The sequence below is a fragment of the Neopelma chrysocephalum genome, unplaced genomic scaffold (assembly GCF_003984885.1).
Source record: "Neopelma chrysocephalum unplaced genomic scaffold, ASM398488v2 Primary Assembly neopelma1_124, whole genome shotgun sequence".
NCBI classification, from domain to species: Eukaryota; Metazoa; Chordata; class Aves; order Passeriformes; family Pipridae; genus Neopelma; species Neopelma chrysocephalum.
Window position 1 is genome coordinate 820,156 of NW_020897786.1, and position 16,363 is coordinate 836,518.

At 46.8% G+C, this 16,363-nt stretch overlaps 1 protein-coding gene across 7 annotated transcripts in view; it reads right to left on the reverse strand.

Annotated features, from left to right (window-relative positions):
* Window positions 1-16,363, reverse strand: part of MYO9A (myosin IXA) — a 168,893-nt gene that overhangs the window by 130,347 nt on the left and 22,183 nt on the right. For 5 of the 7 annotated variants that reach the window (XM_027698007.1, XM_027698010.1, XM_027698012.1 and 2 more), the window contains exon 2: window positions 7,822-8,743. In XM_027698007.1, coding sequence (XP_027553808.1) covers window positions 7,822-8,664 — 843 coding nt within the window. In that variant the 5' untranslated portion in view covers window positions 8,665-8,743. Of the gene's footprint in view, window positions 1-7,821; window positions 8,744-16,363 lie in introns of those variants that run through there. The other 2 variants (XM_027698006.1, XM_027698009.1) reach the window with 1 other exon arrangement.

Below are 16,363 nucleotides of genomic sequence, written 5' to 3' on the forward strand. Positions count from 1 at the left end.
AGATCCCCAATCCCTGTGACAAAGCCACAGTCTCAACTGTCTGGCAGGACCTTTATCCTCATCCATCTCAATTAAGCGAAGAAAAGCAAGTCCCGGTCTGGTGGTGCCGTTAGGGCGGATCCTTTCGGCAAACATGGCAAACAATGATTTTATTTGCCAACTTGCGCAACTGTGGGCTTCGGGGAGGATGAGCTTTAACTTAACCTCTATAGACTATTTAACCTTGGAGGGTGAACCAATAGGGGCAGCTCTGCCTCCCTACGTAGCCTCCCTTCTCTCCATTGATTCCTGCTGAATTTGGCAAAGCCACTGGGTCAAAGCAGGAGGTTAAACTTGTTTATATCTGGTAATCACTGGGACCACAAAGAAAACGCTGTAGCAGAGGTGGGAAATAAGATGCACATATTGCATCACTGCAGGGTTTGGTTATCACAGAATTACAGATAAGACCTGGAAAAGACCTTTGGGATCATCAAGTCCAACCTATGATCCAACACCACCAGGTGCTGGAGCAGGGAAGGGGGACCAGATGATCCTCTTCCATAACTAACCACATTTTCTCTGTCTCTCCACTGTATAAAATAAGTGACAACAACAATTTTTCTGTTGTAAATAGCAATTTCAGTGCTATAAATAAGGAGGGGGCACACACACAGAGGGCAGAGTCACAAAATTTCTTTTGTTGCCTTGGGAAACACTTTGTTTGAATTCTGGAGCTCAATAATCCACTGTTACCTTGTCATGGAGCAGCCAGGAGAGGGATTTGCTCCTGGGGCAGAGTAGTTCAGGGGACAGCACTCAGGGTTTGTGCCTGGAAAGCCCACGGGCACAGCACGAACCATTAGAAAGCCCAAATTTGCCAACTGCCCCCCCCCCGGAGCTGGGTGTAGTCCCAGTCCAACAAAGGCTCCTTGTTCTCGGGCCCTTCTGTTCCCCAGCAAGGGCGACCAGGCTGCAGCACAGCACCCACCTGGCACCCCCCCAGCACCCAACCCGCCGTGTCAAATCCAATACAGGCTCCCCAGCCACGAAAAAAGTCAAAAGGGTCTCAGTAAATGATCCTGGAAACCGAAAAAAATCTGTATTTTGACTGGGAGAAGGGAAGGGGGGGGAAAGAAACAAAATCCCTGCTACAGCATTAACTTCTCATTCCGTGACTAGAAAAACACGGTGCTGTATTAACATTAGGGATAAAAAGTCCTTGTCTGGGTTATTAAGTCCTCACGGAAGCCTCACTGCACAGTAACAGCACAATCTGATCAAAAACATTATTTATCAGTGCTACATTATCATCACAGTATTTGATAAACATATTGAGAGACAGATTTGAGAGAGAAAAAATAAGGATTCAGAAAATCATCCCTTCCTTTATGGTTGATTCAATGTGCAGCCTGATATCCAAGTTTTACCTAAAAAGCTGACTACAAACCCAAATAAAAGATACACTGGGGCAATAGGACAGTGAAAGATATTAAAAAAATGTTTTAAAGAAAGTAAATTGTTTTCTAATACCACATAATGCTGAGCATCATCTGGGTTTGCATGAACACTTGGTCCCTGTGGGTCATAGTCGGGATTACACTGTATAGATACATAAATATTTATAGAGCCTGGATATCCACAGATCCTGATATTTAGGGGGCCATAAAGTCTGGATATCTTGTAAGGTGAGTGCTCCACCCAGCAAAGGCAGGGTTTATTTAGCATTTCCCTCCTGGAAACAAAATAGATGCTAATTCTTAAGGGTGGAGAAAAAGCAGCTTCGTAGAAACCTGCTTTAATAACAAATCCATCTCAGGGAAGAAAAAACAGTTTGTGTCATTGAAGAGCAACACACTGGACTTTGGAGTGAAGAAATATTTGCTGAAGATAGCAAATAATGAAAAATAATATAAAACTCAGCCACTGATACAGCCCATCTGGCTGTGGCAGGGAGAGTCTGAAGTGAAAATATTGAATAATTCAGCGTCAGAGAAAGGGATGAACAAGTCGCTGTTTGATACAGAGCCTGAAAGTGTCAAATCTCCCCAGCTGAAGAATAACAGCATTTTGCAGGCGCTGAGGAAAAGCAGTTGGTGCCTGAGCCTTGCTGTGGGAGCCCTTTGTGTCACTGCCTGCACGAATTCTTCCCACATTAGGCATCAGCTGGATAATCTCCCTCTCAAACCTTTCCAGCCACTGGGGAGGGAAGAACGCAACGGGAAAAACTCCTGGCTGTTGCACCAACACCTACCCCAAACTTGAAGAGGAGAGCAAGGAGAACAGCAGGTGTTAGAGGTTAAAAATAATCAAAAAGAGTCACAAGCAGAAGAATGAATCTTCCCTCTCCTCTTCATAAAATCCATTTTTTTTTATATTAAACCTCCAAAGCCACAGGATAAAATCTAATGACTTAAAGAATCAGTGTATTGGAAACTGAACATCGTGACTGAGTCACACAACCTATTTTCTTTTGTAAAGGCCATTTTAATGGAATTTGGTTACCTCCCATTAATACTGTTCTAAGTGGGGGGTAAAAATGTGAATCGACTGATATTTTTATTTCCCATTAATACTGTTTCAAGCAGGAACAGGATTAAAAGGGAATATACTCAAAGTTTACAGCCCATTAATGCTGTTCCAGGTAAAAATATGAATATGAGCCACTTGCAAATGTCTTTTCTCACAGGCAACAGCACCATAAATCCTATATGAAGAGTGTATCCCCTTCTCCTGGCTCCATGGGAGTTAAGAGGGTGGGATCTGCCAGTGGAGCTGGTGCTATCTGGGATAACCACACGTAGGAGAAGCAGCAGAGGATGCTGCACACTGAGCTTTGGCATCTCTGTGTTGTCCAGTGCCACCAGAATACACTGGAAGTCCAGGACACGCCTGATCCTTCCAGTTAATTGATTTTTTTAACTCCTCTCAATGGCTCTTTGTCTGGCTCTGGAAACATTCAGCAGCATCCACTGCAATCCCGGCAGCGCCGGGCCGTTCCCATCCCACCTCTCAGGGGCCGGAGCTCCAGCTGCTGCTGCCGGAGCTGGATTCAGCTGGAAGAGGCTGGGCACGACCACAACGTCCTAGAGAATAACATTCAGTCCCTTTGAGGTGCTGCCTACATTCTCCTCTAACAACCCGAGAATCAGGATTAAAGAAATAAGAACAAACAAGGGCTTTTATTCCTCTACACTTTCAGGTTGCAGCCCTGACTTCCCCGCACGAGCTAAACACCCAGATTGCGCAACACCACTCCAGAAATCCAAAAGCAATTCCAGCTGCTGTTCCCAAGGTTCCCGTGCAAACCCCCACCCACCGGGAATGCAAAGAGCGGTGCTGTCTCTAAAAAAACCTGGCTGCAATTTTTCCAAAGCAATTCAAGCAATCAATTCCCTTTTTTTTCCAGCAGAGATGCTGCAGACACACATCAGCAGTGAGGGGCAGGGGCAGCTCCCTCGGCCTGTCGGCTGTTTAATTTTATTTTTAAAGCAGCTGAGAGATGTGAGTGGGATGTTTGAAAAGGTAAATAATCAGCTGCTCGGGGAACACACTCGGTGTGTGGAGCTGCTGTGGCTGCACCCCCGGGACAAACGAGACGTTGGGAAAGGGACGGATGATAAAAGAATCTGGATAAAACAATGCTTTACATCAAGGCTCATCCCATACCTGCCCAGTGACCTTTGGGAACGCCTGAGCCAGGGAGAAGTTTCCTACTTCTGCATTTTTGCTGAGAATTGAAAGAAAAAAAAATTACCAAGATGTAATAAATGAACTTGCTTTCCCAGCTCCCCAGGAAAGCTGAAGTGTGGCCCAGGAGGATGGAGGAGGATGCTCACGGGCTGCACTGGTGCAGAGGGACACACCCACATCTCACTCCTAAGGGTTATAGTCCAGGCAAACAGCTGGGATTCCAATATAAAGTTCATCTGGATGTTTCTAGCTAATCTAATTAAAGAGAAAAAAAGGTCTTCAAACACTGTCCTAAGTCCACGTCAACAAATTCCCTACTTATAGAGCAAAATATCCCTGTGGCTAAATCACAGTTCTTCAGGACAGCACTGTTTGAATCATGGAATCCTTTGGATTGGAAGGGACGTTCAAAGGTCCTCTGATTTAACCTCCCTGCCATGGGCAGGGACACCTTCCCCTAGACCAGGTTGTTCAACCTCTCCAACCTGACCTTGAACACTTCCAGGGATGGGCATTCCCATCTCTTCCAGTGCGAAGAAATTTTCCCCAACATCCAACCTAAACCTCCCCTGGCACAACTTGAGGCCATTTCCTCTCCTCCTGTCCTTGTTCCTTGGGAGCAGAGCCCGACCCCCACCTGGCTCCCCCCTCCTGTCAGGGAGTTGGAGAGAGCAAGAAGGTCCCCCCCGAGCCTCCTTTTCTCCAGGTTGAGCCCCCCCAGCTCCCTCAACTGCTCCTGGTGCTCCAGACTCTTCTCCAGCTCCATTCACTTCTCTGGACACACTCCAGCCCCTCATGGGCTTTGTAAGAAAATGGGGAAAAGTAGAAAAAATATCACCCATTTTTAAACAAATTTGAACCTTGTTACTGGAAACATAAGTGTGATATTTAAGGAATAAAATTTATGACAAATAATATATAAACACATAAATATTTTATAATAACATTTATCACCCAAAAAAGCATATTGTAACCATATCCACCACTCCAACCATGGTGCTCCATTTCAAGGAGCACCACTAGAAAAAATTTTTCCTATTAAATCCCAGCGTAGGAAAAAGAAAATCCACAGGATTTACATCAGATGGACTTTAAAAGGACACACTTGGTCTCAGTACATGCCTCAAACCACGTGCGACTTTGGACGATGTCACCGTGTTTAAATGGCAGCAGCAGCTTGTCTTGACAGCCAGCCCTAAAAGTCTAATTTGGAAAAGGCTCACAGGAATCTCATGGAAAAAAAAAAATCTCAAACAATAGCCTGAAGCTGTTCAAAAAAGGTAAATTAGGAAAACAGCAAAGCTGCAGAAAAAAATAAATCACTCTCAATTTTGCTCCGCTTCCGTGTGAGCATGACAGCAATGGCATTCCCAGGAACAGGAGGTTCTTGTCCTACCACGGACACTTTGAAAGCAGGGAAAGAGATTAACAGGTCCAAGGAAGTTCTTAGTTGCCCCATTCCCTAAATCAGGAGTTGCAGCACGAAGATGTCGCTGCCTCCTGAAAGACAAACCTGAGCTGAATATAATCTAATCTTAGATATGTAGAGGAAAAACAAAGGGATCGAAGAAGGTGTCTGGAGGAGAGGAGGAGAATGAAGGAAAACAGGAAAAAAAATTAAAATACACAAGTTTGGCCTTTAAGCTTCCAGAGAAAAGAAAAATTTCAACCCCAAATCACAAGGTCAAATCTGCAAATGGTTTGCAGGGTAATGCAACCCAAAGCTCCGCTCTGAAGAGCTCTTCCTTAAGGAATTTTAGGAAGGGAAGGAAAAGCAGAAGTATGCCCACTTTATCTTCCAGCCTGCCTGATTTGTAACTCTTTGGGATGGTGCTGGCAGAGCAGAAGGAATTCTGGATTACCCTCACTTTCTCCAAGAGCCCTGGAAGCAGCAGAAGCCCCAGAGCAGCCATCCAGCTGCCGGAGCAAAGGAATGCAAACTTATGTTCCAACAGCAAAGAAAAGAACAGATATGATTCAGATCTTTTTTTTCCTTGAAAACAGCTGTGGATCTTGTGACAGTAGAGCAAAGAGGCTGAGTGGGTGAGTGCACTGAGTGCATCTCTGCCCTCCACCTCATCCCAACACACCAACCTGCCAGGCTGGAGGGGCTTGGAGCAACCTTATCTGGTAGAAAGGGAACTGAGAAACTACAAAGGTGCTGTTTAAAGGAAAAGAAGATGAAAAATTCAGAAGAAATTCTTCCCTGTGAGGGTGGGGAGGCCCTGGCACAGGTTGCCCAGAGAAGCTGTGGCTGCCCCATCCCTGCAAGCGTCCAAGGCCAGGTTGGACAGGGCTTGGAGCAACCTGGGCTAGTGGAAGGTGTTCCTGCCCAGGGCAGGGGGTGGAACTGGATGGGCTTTGAGGTCCCTTCCAACACAAACCACTCTGTAATTCATTCAGTGAACAGTCCCCAGAAGAAGTGAGAGGCCACCTCCAAAGCAGCATTACCAGTGAACCATTTGTGCTGCCTCTCTCAACCCAAGTGGACAACCTATTCCTGAAAAAAGTAGAATCTAAGCAAAAAAAAACAATTCTCCAAACTTCCTTCTACCTCCTCTTTCATGGAGATCTCCTTCTCCACCTCTGCAAATCTAACCTAGACAGAGATGCTCCCTCTGACACTGCTAAAGAGAACTATAAAGTGACCTTGGTCCAACATGATATGTTAATGAGCACAACAAAACACCAACCAGCATGAAAGTGTTTCAAAGAAATAACAGGACTGGAGGTGGAATAACAGGATTGCAGGTGGAATGCAATAGTTTTCATACTGGTTTTCCAAATTAATGTGGTCACCTCCTCGGGTCACCGCAGTAACCACCATTAATTGCAGACTGTGGGAGCCTGCTCTGATATTTACTCATTGACTCCAGCAAGAAACAGCTCCACAATCTCTTGGACAACACCAGGAGAAGCACTGTGAGTGTAAGGACATGGAGTCCTCTTGCCTGGGTGCTCTAAAAGAATTAACACACATTTTCCTGCAGACTGTCCCACATAAAAAGCCTTTTCAATTTCTTTACCTTCAGTTTTAGCAGCTTTGCTGCTTTTCAGGGCAAAGCCCATCTCAAACACCTTTGCTAACTCCAGATTAAATTAGCTCAGCCTATTCCACCTGAGGTGGAAAGAGGAATCAAAACCTGTTGGCTTTGCAAAATGGAGCTGTTTGCTTATCCTTAGCTGAGACATCCACGACCACTAGTCCTTCCTCTGATTCCCAGTTTTCTGCTGGCAGTTGACACTGATCCAAGTCCTCAGGCTCATTAATGGGATACAATCATAGAGAGTAGACACCTTTGTCTACAACTGCCAAAAAAGCCCTTTCAAAATACAACACAGATGCCCCCAAATCCACGAGTTTCACTCTGCTTTAGTCAAAGCCACTTTTAAGAGAAGAGGACACAGCCAACAAACCACCTCCCTGCACCTTGCAAGGCCCACAGCAGGGCTGAGGCTGATCCCACGTCACCCACGTGCAGGTGGGCTTTCATCAACAAAACTCTTCAACAAGCAAAGCTGGCAATTCCAAGGAAAACCATGTCAAAGAGTTACAGGGCAAACTCAAGGCAAGTTAACTAATAAAGATTTGCATCCTTCTTCAGAGTTTTAGATCTGCAAAACTGAGGGCCCAGTTCTAACACGCAGGAAAAGTCCTCATAAGGGAACCAGTTGCACCAGCCAAATCAAGCACTAATGATTAGAAAATACAGTTTTGACCATGAAAGTTGCCATTGAGCTGGGGAAGGGATGGAAGGAGCTGAGTGCACAGAAACTCCATAAATACAACACCATCAATACACCGTGCAATGTATTCTCTTTTCAATTACTATAAAGAATGGCTACCAATAATTCTCATTTTCACACTGAGAAATCACCAGCGTTAAGAAACACTCGAGTGAAAACCAATCACCGATAAATTTGGCAGAAAGCCATTTGCTGGCCTTGTTTTTCCTCTTTTTTCTGGAAGCAGGTAGGAGTCTATAGGCAGAAACACAGCCTTCTCCCATTGCTAATGCAAAGTTGGAACTTTGCTATCAGTATTCAGCAGATAATCCCAGAGCAGTGTCATAACAAACTCCCAACTGCTCGGGTTTGGGTTTTTTTCGCCGCTAAAACATTTCCACGCTCCCGTTGTTTCCATCTTACCTCAAGCACTGGGCCAGCTCCAAGAATAATCTGTTCTACTCCGCTGGCAAATCCCTTCTGGCTGAGGGCGGTGAGGTGATGAATGAGGAAGTTGGTGCTCTGTGTCTTCCCCGAGCCGCTCTCTCCCGAGATCACGATGCACTGGTTCTTCCTGCGCTGGAGCATGGCGTGGTACGCCACGTCCGCCACGGCGTAGATGTGGGGCTCCAGCTTGCCCAGCTGGTGGTTGTCGTACATCTTGACATACTTGGGGTTATAAATAGGTAGGAACTTGAAGGGATTGATAACGATGAGGATGCTGCCCACGTAGGTGTAGATTTTCTCCTGCTTGAAGCGGTTCCTGAGGTTCTCCAGGAGCGTCTTCTCGTTCAGGTCGGGCAGCCCGCACAGGTCATCGTAGTCCTTCTGCTGCGGCTGCGGGAGGAAGCCGCGCTCCACCATCCGGCGCCGCTCCTCCGTCACCCGCAGCCAGGACTGGAGGCTCCCGTAGTGGATGGAGCCGTCCAGGTTCTTCTCCCGCAGCAGGAAGCGATAATCCTCGCCGCTGATGCGGTTCTCCAGGGCCATGCGCGGCCACAGCATCATGCGCTGGACCGGGCAGTCTGTGGGGTTGAGGATCCATTCCTCCCCTCCGAACTCCTTCACCTCGGCCAGCACGTAGCATTTTGTCTTGTCCAGCTGGAGTTTGTTGATGAGGGACTCGATGACCTCGGCGGCCGTGGAGGTTTTGCGGGCGGTGATGGGGCAGTAGATGGTCCCCTCGGCGATGCTCCCGGGGTAGATGTGCAGCGTGAACTCGCTCTCCTCGAAGCGTCGTCTTCCTCCAGCATCATTCACACTCATATTGGATCCTGTCCCATCAGTACCCGCGCTGCATAGTCAGGGCCGTCCCGGGTCTTGTCAGGTCATCATGTCAGCAATGCTAAAGGGGGCAAAATAAAAACAGATCAGGTGGTTCAGCACCTCAAAAAGCTGCCAACATGCACCAGGAGATGCAACAGAGCAACTCAAGTAATGATGCCAATCGCCTTAAAGAAAGCAAACGGTGATTCCCAACTGGTATCTGGAAGGAGAGCAGGGTTTTCGTACCCCAAAGCTGTAATAAATTAAGGTATTGAACACCCGAACACTGCCCACAGCACAGGCTCTACTCACACGGAACTCCCACAGCACCTCAAGTTTTTGCTGATTTTGCCCCAAATCTGAAGCATCAAAGATTCAAAAAGACCCTCTGATTTTCAGTGTATTGTACACAGAATAAAACAAACACCCCGTTGAATAAAACAGACACCCCGTTGAATCAATTCATGGGCACAGCACCCTCAAATTTTGGCTCCTGAGATAAAATGACCATCACCTTACCCTATGGACCTGTCTCTTTCCTCAGATACATTTTTCCATGGTCCTGTGCTGGTGAGGAGTAGATAAACTCCTTTTTCTTCCTCTCCAAGAGATTTTGAACCCATCAGGATTCAAACAGCAGCACTTTCCCCCTACCAAGTCCCCCTTTCCATATCTGGCACCAGGTATGAAATGTTACAGCCACCTCCCTCCTACAGTCACACTTTTTATTTCTCTTGTACTGCTTAAAACCCACAGAACACAAACCTCTGGTGCTGGAACACCAAATGAGCAGCTGATTCCTCGAACTTCCTCACTACAAGAAGATGACAGCCCAGCAGCAGCCCCAAATGAAAGTAAATCCAGAGGTAATGGGTCTCAGCTCTCCATCAATCAGTTCTAAAGCTCCAAACTGCCCCAGGAGATGCCAAAGAGTTATCCCAGTATAAAGACAAAAGGGAACTGCAGAGAAATGCCAGACCCTCAGAGCCAGGATCTGGGCCATCAAGTGACTCAATACAGATTACAGTTTACATGATGCACATCCGAACATTATCCTAATGTTGAGCTTTCTTTGAGCACTGCCCCACTGGAGCAGGACTTCACAACTCTGACAGTTCTTCCCTCATGGCATCAACAAAACACTCAAGAAGGGTCAAAAAAACATGAGGTCAAAAAACCCACCACAGGTTTAGGGAACTTTAGATACTCAGTGCTGGGAAGAGTATTCAGAGGAAGCATTTCACTGGTTGCCCTGTCCTTGCGATCCTCCCCAAGGTCCCAGACCCAGGACCTTCAATTCAAGCACAGCCACCCTCACCTTCCACATCCACTGCGAGGCTGGGATTTGGAGCTGTGTTTCATTTCTGAGGCCCTCAAACGAGTACAGCTTTCCTGTTGTACTGCCTGCCCCTGCAATATTTCATGCAGTATATTATCCCCAGCCACGCGCTCCTCACAGCCGGGCAGTGGATGTGTCCCAGCGCGATCCATCTGGCAGGGATTCACGGCGCACTGCTTGGGAGTAGGACATACATTATACTCCGGAAAGCGTTCCAGCTGCTTTCCTATGGCCTTACTACAGGCCCAGATGCAATAGGGATGATGTCAGTCAAGTGCTGGGTTGGGCTTTGTGGAGCTCTGCAGCTCCAGAGCTTTTCCTCAAGAAGGAGGGGGGAAAAAACCCCAGCAAACTTAAGCTCGATAATTCCTCACCGAGATTTTACTTCAAAGCTTAGGCCAGGAGGGTTGGCTATTTTTATTGGTGTTATCAGAGCGTATCCAAGACTCACGTGGGAAGTGCAAACAGGGCTTGAAGTTGGTTACCTTGAGTAAACGGACCTTCCCTCCTCCCTCCTGCACACTCCATAAATACGCTATAAAGCATCAGGCCACTCTACCCCACCCACCCAAACGCTTTCCTCGCGTCTCTAGAGATGTTTATTCTGCATGGAATCAGTGTAACAACAAACATCTGTGCCTTCTGCATCCAAACAACTGGAATCCAGCAGGATCACGAGCCAAGCGTGACCCCCCTGGAGATGCTCAAAGCCCCAGGAACTCCAGGAACAAAGAGGAGCCAAATCCCCCCCCCCTCAAAACCACTCACACACCAGAAGCTGCCACTAATGACTAACAAATTTGGCAAGGTCAGAAAGCAAAGGGGTGTCAATTCAAGCCTTATAAATCCCAGAGGTGCCACAGGGTTTAGTGGTAACAACCCCAAACATGGCTTGGGGTATTGTGTGAGGTCAAAGCAGCGTTAATGAAGTTAATTACTTGTGGTCTCCCAACCACTGCTGCACATGAGCCCAGCCCTGCTCAGCATCAGCACCTCCTGCAGACACTCGGCCTTCCCGAAGGATTTGGGAGAAAACATTGCAATGAGAGATGCATAATTAGGTAATTAGCATATGGCAGGCTCTCCTAAAGACAACTGTCTGAGCAGGATGTCATATTAGCTTTTGTATGACTTTAAAAATTATTAATATTTTTGTGCTTGGGCATCAAAAATTAAATAGGAACATGAAAAGAACAACACAGAGTTTGTATTTTGCCACCCAGGACTCTCTGCACTGGTTTAATTAAGGGCTTTTGTGTCGCTCTGTGTTTACATTTAAATGGGAAGATACAAAAATGATGCCCCATTTTGGTCATTTATACATTTTGTGTATTGCAAACTCCCAGGAACAAAAATTTATGGTCTCACAGACCTTTGAAAGGGAACATTTACGGCATTTTAAGTCAATATGTAATCATGGGATGGTTTGGGTTGGAAGGGACCTTAAAGATCACCTCATTCCACCTCTTGCCATGGGCAGGGACACCTTCCACTATCCCAGGTTGCTCCAAGCCCCATCCAACCTGGCCTTCAACACTTCCAGGGATGGGGCAGCCACAGCTGCTCTGGTCAACCTGGGCCAGAGCCTCACCACCCTCATACCCAACAATTCCTTCCCAATATCCCATCTAACCCTGCCCTCCAACAGTGGGAAGCCATTCCCCCTTGGCCTCTCCCTCCAGGCCCAAGTCCCTCTCCAGCTCTCTTGGAGCCCCTTCAGGCACTGGAAGGGGCTCTCAGGTCTTCCTGGAGCTTCTCTTCTCCAGTTGAACACTTCCAGCTCTCCCATCCTGGCTCCAGAGCAGAGGGGCTTCAGCCCTCTCATCATATATTTTCAGTCTAATATGTTCTATAGCCTTTTCCACTTTGTTTGAATGAAGATTCTTACTCAAATTAACCCTGGATGCTGATTTTGCTCAGTTTTACTCCACTACCATAATTCTACTGGAGACATGAATAATAGGATCTGCAAACACAGGTACAGATGGGGCCTTGTGTCCTCCTACATACCAAAATAAATGAATATTTCCAAGGAGCTCAGAGGCCCTGATAAAAATGACAATAATCATCTGATTAGGAGCAGGTCGACTAAAAGAAAGACTAAAATTTCAATGGTCAATTGGGTTTTGTGCAGCCCCTAAATTTGTAAACAGTGATTGATTTTTCCATTCTGTGTGATCTTTTACTAGTTGGCCACGGTTTAACACACATTCAGAAAGCCCAATCTCAGTATTTTCACTTTCAGCGCGAGCAACACGTGGAAAAAGTCCAAAATAAACTGTGCTCTGGAAGCATCCATACCCGGCATAAATAATCTGTGACAGCTAAAGCCTGGAATCACGGACAGAGTTTGCCAAATATCGAATGATTTGGAAAAAAAAACAGAGATCAGTGTCAGCCTTGAGGCTGCAAAAGGGGCAATTCTGGAAGCAAAGTTCACTGGGTTTATTATAACATCCCATAACCCGGCGAAGGACTACAAAAATAGTGAGTTTCTCCCTGTTCCCAATCCTCAGGCTTGGTTTCCTCAAGACAGCCTGGATTTATCCATCACCAGCACGTCATGTCACACCACGTGGGGCAGAAATTCCAGATAAACTTATGAAATCTGATAGAGAAATACCCAATTCAAACACATTTCCCTGATTCCTCCGAACCCATCAGCACAAGAGCTCTCCAGATTTTTCTCCTGCAGGAGCAAAGAGCCTCGTGCTGCTGGATCCCTGAAATAACACCTTGGTGACATCAAGGGTAACACATCGGTGGTGGCCACCACGGCCCAGACAGGGGGAATATCCAGGGAGAAGCTCAGCACCTCAGTTTTCACTGCACATGCCAGGTTGTTTCACCACCTACAGAACACTCAACCCTCTCCTTTTCTCATCTTTCTCTTCCGTGCTCACCGTGTTTTTCTCTTCCCACTGTTTGCTGATGGGAGAGAAACATTATTGCCACTTAATCATCTACAGCAGCCCAGCTCAAAGAACCTTGTGTGCAAGTGCGGGAGGTGGTGGTGCCTAAAACACACATTTATGGACCCAGGTATTGGTGCAGGGAAGACAGGAGGTGCAAAATTTCTCTGAATTTAGTTTTATCCAAAAGAATTGAACCTCTAAGGCATGAACAGTGAGATTTGCAAGTGTTACAGTGGTCATGGAATGATTTGGGTGGGAAGAGACCTTTGAAGGTCATCTGGTCCAACCCTCCTGCATTGAGCAGGGACATCTTCAACCATGTTTGTCGTGTCAATTCAAATGAACTTGCTCAAAAGGAATGATAAGCTTGGATGGAGATGAAAAATCCCCATCAGTACTCCAGGATGGCCCATATGCAGAAGAAAGGTCTCCTGGCTGAATTTCAGAACAGTTCATTTAGGTTGAGGCACCCGAGGGAGATGCCAAAGCAGTGAGACACCTTAAATTAGAGCAGAAAACGAAAGCAGAAGTGGAGATGTGGTGGCGGCAGAGGCTCAGCAGCAACACAAATCCCTGCTGCACCCGGTGTGATGGTGCCAATAGAGAGCCAAAACCAACCCCCAAGGCACCAAACCACCCACCCAGGACACCCAGGCCACAGCAGCAACATCCCAACCACACATCTCACTGCTTCAGTGGCTTCTTTCCTCTCCCTTTACAATGTTCCCTTTGGTCCCATTCCTTAACCAAGAAATTCTTCTCCCTTCCTAAACCTGCTTCATCTTGCTCAGAGTTCAAGGCAAACGGGGATGAACCTAAAAATTTGGTGTCCCTTTACTTCCTGCAAACCCGAATGATTTTGCAGTTAAACCTTCTCAATGTCCCCAGTTCCAGTGGGATTCGTACATTGGTTTTTGGCTGTTTTATCAGGAGTCACAATGAAAGGAGAAGCCACGCTTGGGCAGTGCCAAGCACCCTGTCTCTGGCAGGAGGGGATATTTCTGGAAGCAAGGGTGACCCCACACCGACTGCTCAGCCTCCCAGGGGGATTCCCAGAATACAAAAGAAGTTGTGACTCCACCACTCAAACTACGTAAATCAGTTGCCCACACTGGAACCAAAATAGGTTGGAAGCGTTTTCTAAGTTGTTCCTGAGCTCAAGCCCATGGCTTGAAAAATTAGAGAAAAGTCACATCAAGCTGTTTTTTCCCAGTATTCCACTTGTATTCAGCACTTTGAGCAACTCTACCAACTCCCTGTCCCTTCCTTCCATAGTGGAGGATGACACTGGAGTTTCAGTTTGTCACCTGGGAGCTCCTTGCTGGGCACTGGAGGTGATTCTCCTTCTCTTTCAGAGATGGGCTCTGTTCACCCACGCTTTAATCTGACATTTCTTGATTTTAAGAAGTCCATGGGTACATGGATGATACAGTACACGATAATCCCTTCCAGAGCCTGCAATCCCCCCATGAGGTTTTGATATTCCCCTGCGGTCTGACAACCACTCCATGTTCCTCTCCTCTAGAGCTGGAACACGGATGAGGATGATGTTATCCACCCATCACATTTGCTGATGCACCTTCTGCGGAAATCTCTCAGCTTCTATCAGATCTCTCAGATGAGATAAAATGAAAATGGGAAGGAAAAAAAAACAACTAAAAAAAAACAATTGCAAGAAAAGCTGTTGTGAAAGGAGCTGCTCCTAGAAGTTGCTACAAACGTTTCTGAGGAAGAGGAACTGAATCAGGACATGCATAACAACACAATCACTTACTCTTCCCCTTAAGGTCAAAGAACCTTCTGTGCAGGGGATGAATCAGCGTTCGAGGAAATCTGGGTTCCACAGTGACCGCAGCTCTTCCCTACAGGATTTCTGCCCCACCGGTTGGGAACGCCCCCAAAGACAAGGACAAGGGACAGCTAAAGGAAAATTAAACCAAGGGACCACAAGAAGGCTTGGGGAGGTCTTGACTGAGGCAACTGCATGGGAGAAGTGATTCCCATCTTGGCTTCCCTCCCAGCATTTCTGTGTGGAGCTGGGAGACCCAAAGAAACGGTGCCAGGAAAATCTTGCCCCAGATCGTTCCTCTTTCTTGAGCTTCCGATTTGAGTCACTGCATTTTGACTTCTGGAAGCTCTGCTGTTCTCCCAAAACACGTCCTCTATACAGACAGCAGGGTCCTCCAGCTGCTCCCTGGGTCTTTTTTTGCCAGAAACCAAAAAACTAGTAATATAAACAATAAAATTTAAAAAACTCAAAGGGAATTGCTGGATCCTGTCTCAGGCTGCAAGAGTGGCTGTTGTTGGATTTGCTGCTCCCACATTCCCTAGGTGCTTAATGAGAACAGCCAATGGAATGGCAAGGACTAGCAAAAAGCCAGAAACTAAGGAAGAGCCTGGTGTATCCTGAGTATTTGGACATTTCGGGGGGACAAATCCTTGTTGCACGTTGCTTTGCTGCTTCTCATGATTAATGAAACAGTCACTGGCCAGAGGTGGGACAACCCTGTTCCAAACACCAAGATAAATCTGTCATCCATAAAACCGACAGAATTCCCTTTGCAGCACCTCCAGGCTTTCCCAGATTATCTCTGGGCATCAGACAGAGCCTCCCTCACCAATACAGCAACTCTGCTCACCTGAACAGCCAAAGGATCAGATTTCCCGCCCTGACTGGTTGGATTTGCTCCTTACAGGTGTACATAGAGCAGTTCAGCCTCTGGAAAGCCAACTGGAAACAAACCTGGAGTCGATATCTCAAAAACACAGATCCCTGTCAAATCCCACATGGATGCCAGCTCAGGGCAGAACCAGCACAGGGAGACAGCTGCAGGAATCATAAATGGACTCAGGATCATCTCACCAAGCACATGCCCAGCTCTTTATATTTTAGTTTGCAGCCCAAAATTTCCTGTTTGGAGCCTGAAAACCAGCAGTGCTTACACTAAAAATCTTTTTGAACCTGTTAAAAAAGAAGGCTATGAAGTGTAAGAGCAGAGCGACGCTGCCAAGGACTAAAGGAACTCACACTGAGAAGAATCTTCCAGCCCCAAAATAGCTGCAGAAAATCCCTTTTTGAGAGCTCGGGAATTACACCAGCATTAAGGACAAGGTGCTTCTATCCTAGAGGAGCTTGAGAGCTTCAGAGAACAAAACCTGGGGAATTCAAGGGATCCTCCTCCTCCTGAAACAGCCCTGCAGGCAGCGGGGGTGGGAGAAGCCTGAGGAGTGTTGTGCCTAAAAGGGAGCCTGTTGAAGGATGGGGCAGCACTCCAGGACCACTCAGAGCTCCAACAAGCAGCACACTTGAAATGACAGCTGAGCAAAAAGGTCCTTCTCTTCCCAGAAGCACCAAGGATGCGCAAACACTGGCACCAAAACACCACTGAATCACTGCATTTGGAAGATTCCAAAGATAACGGAAATAAAGGGCAGCTCATTAAAA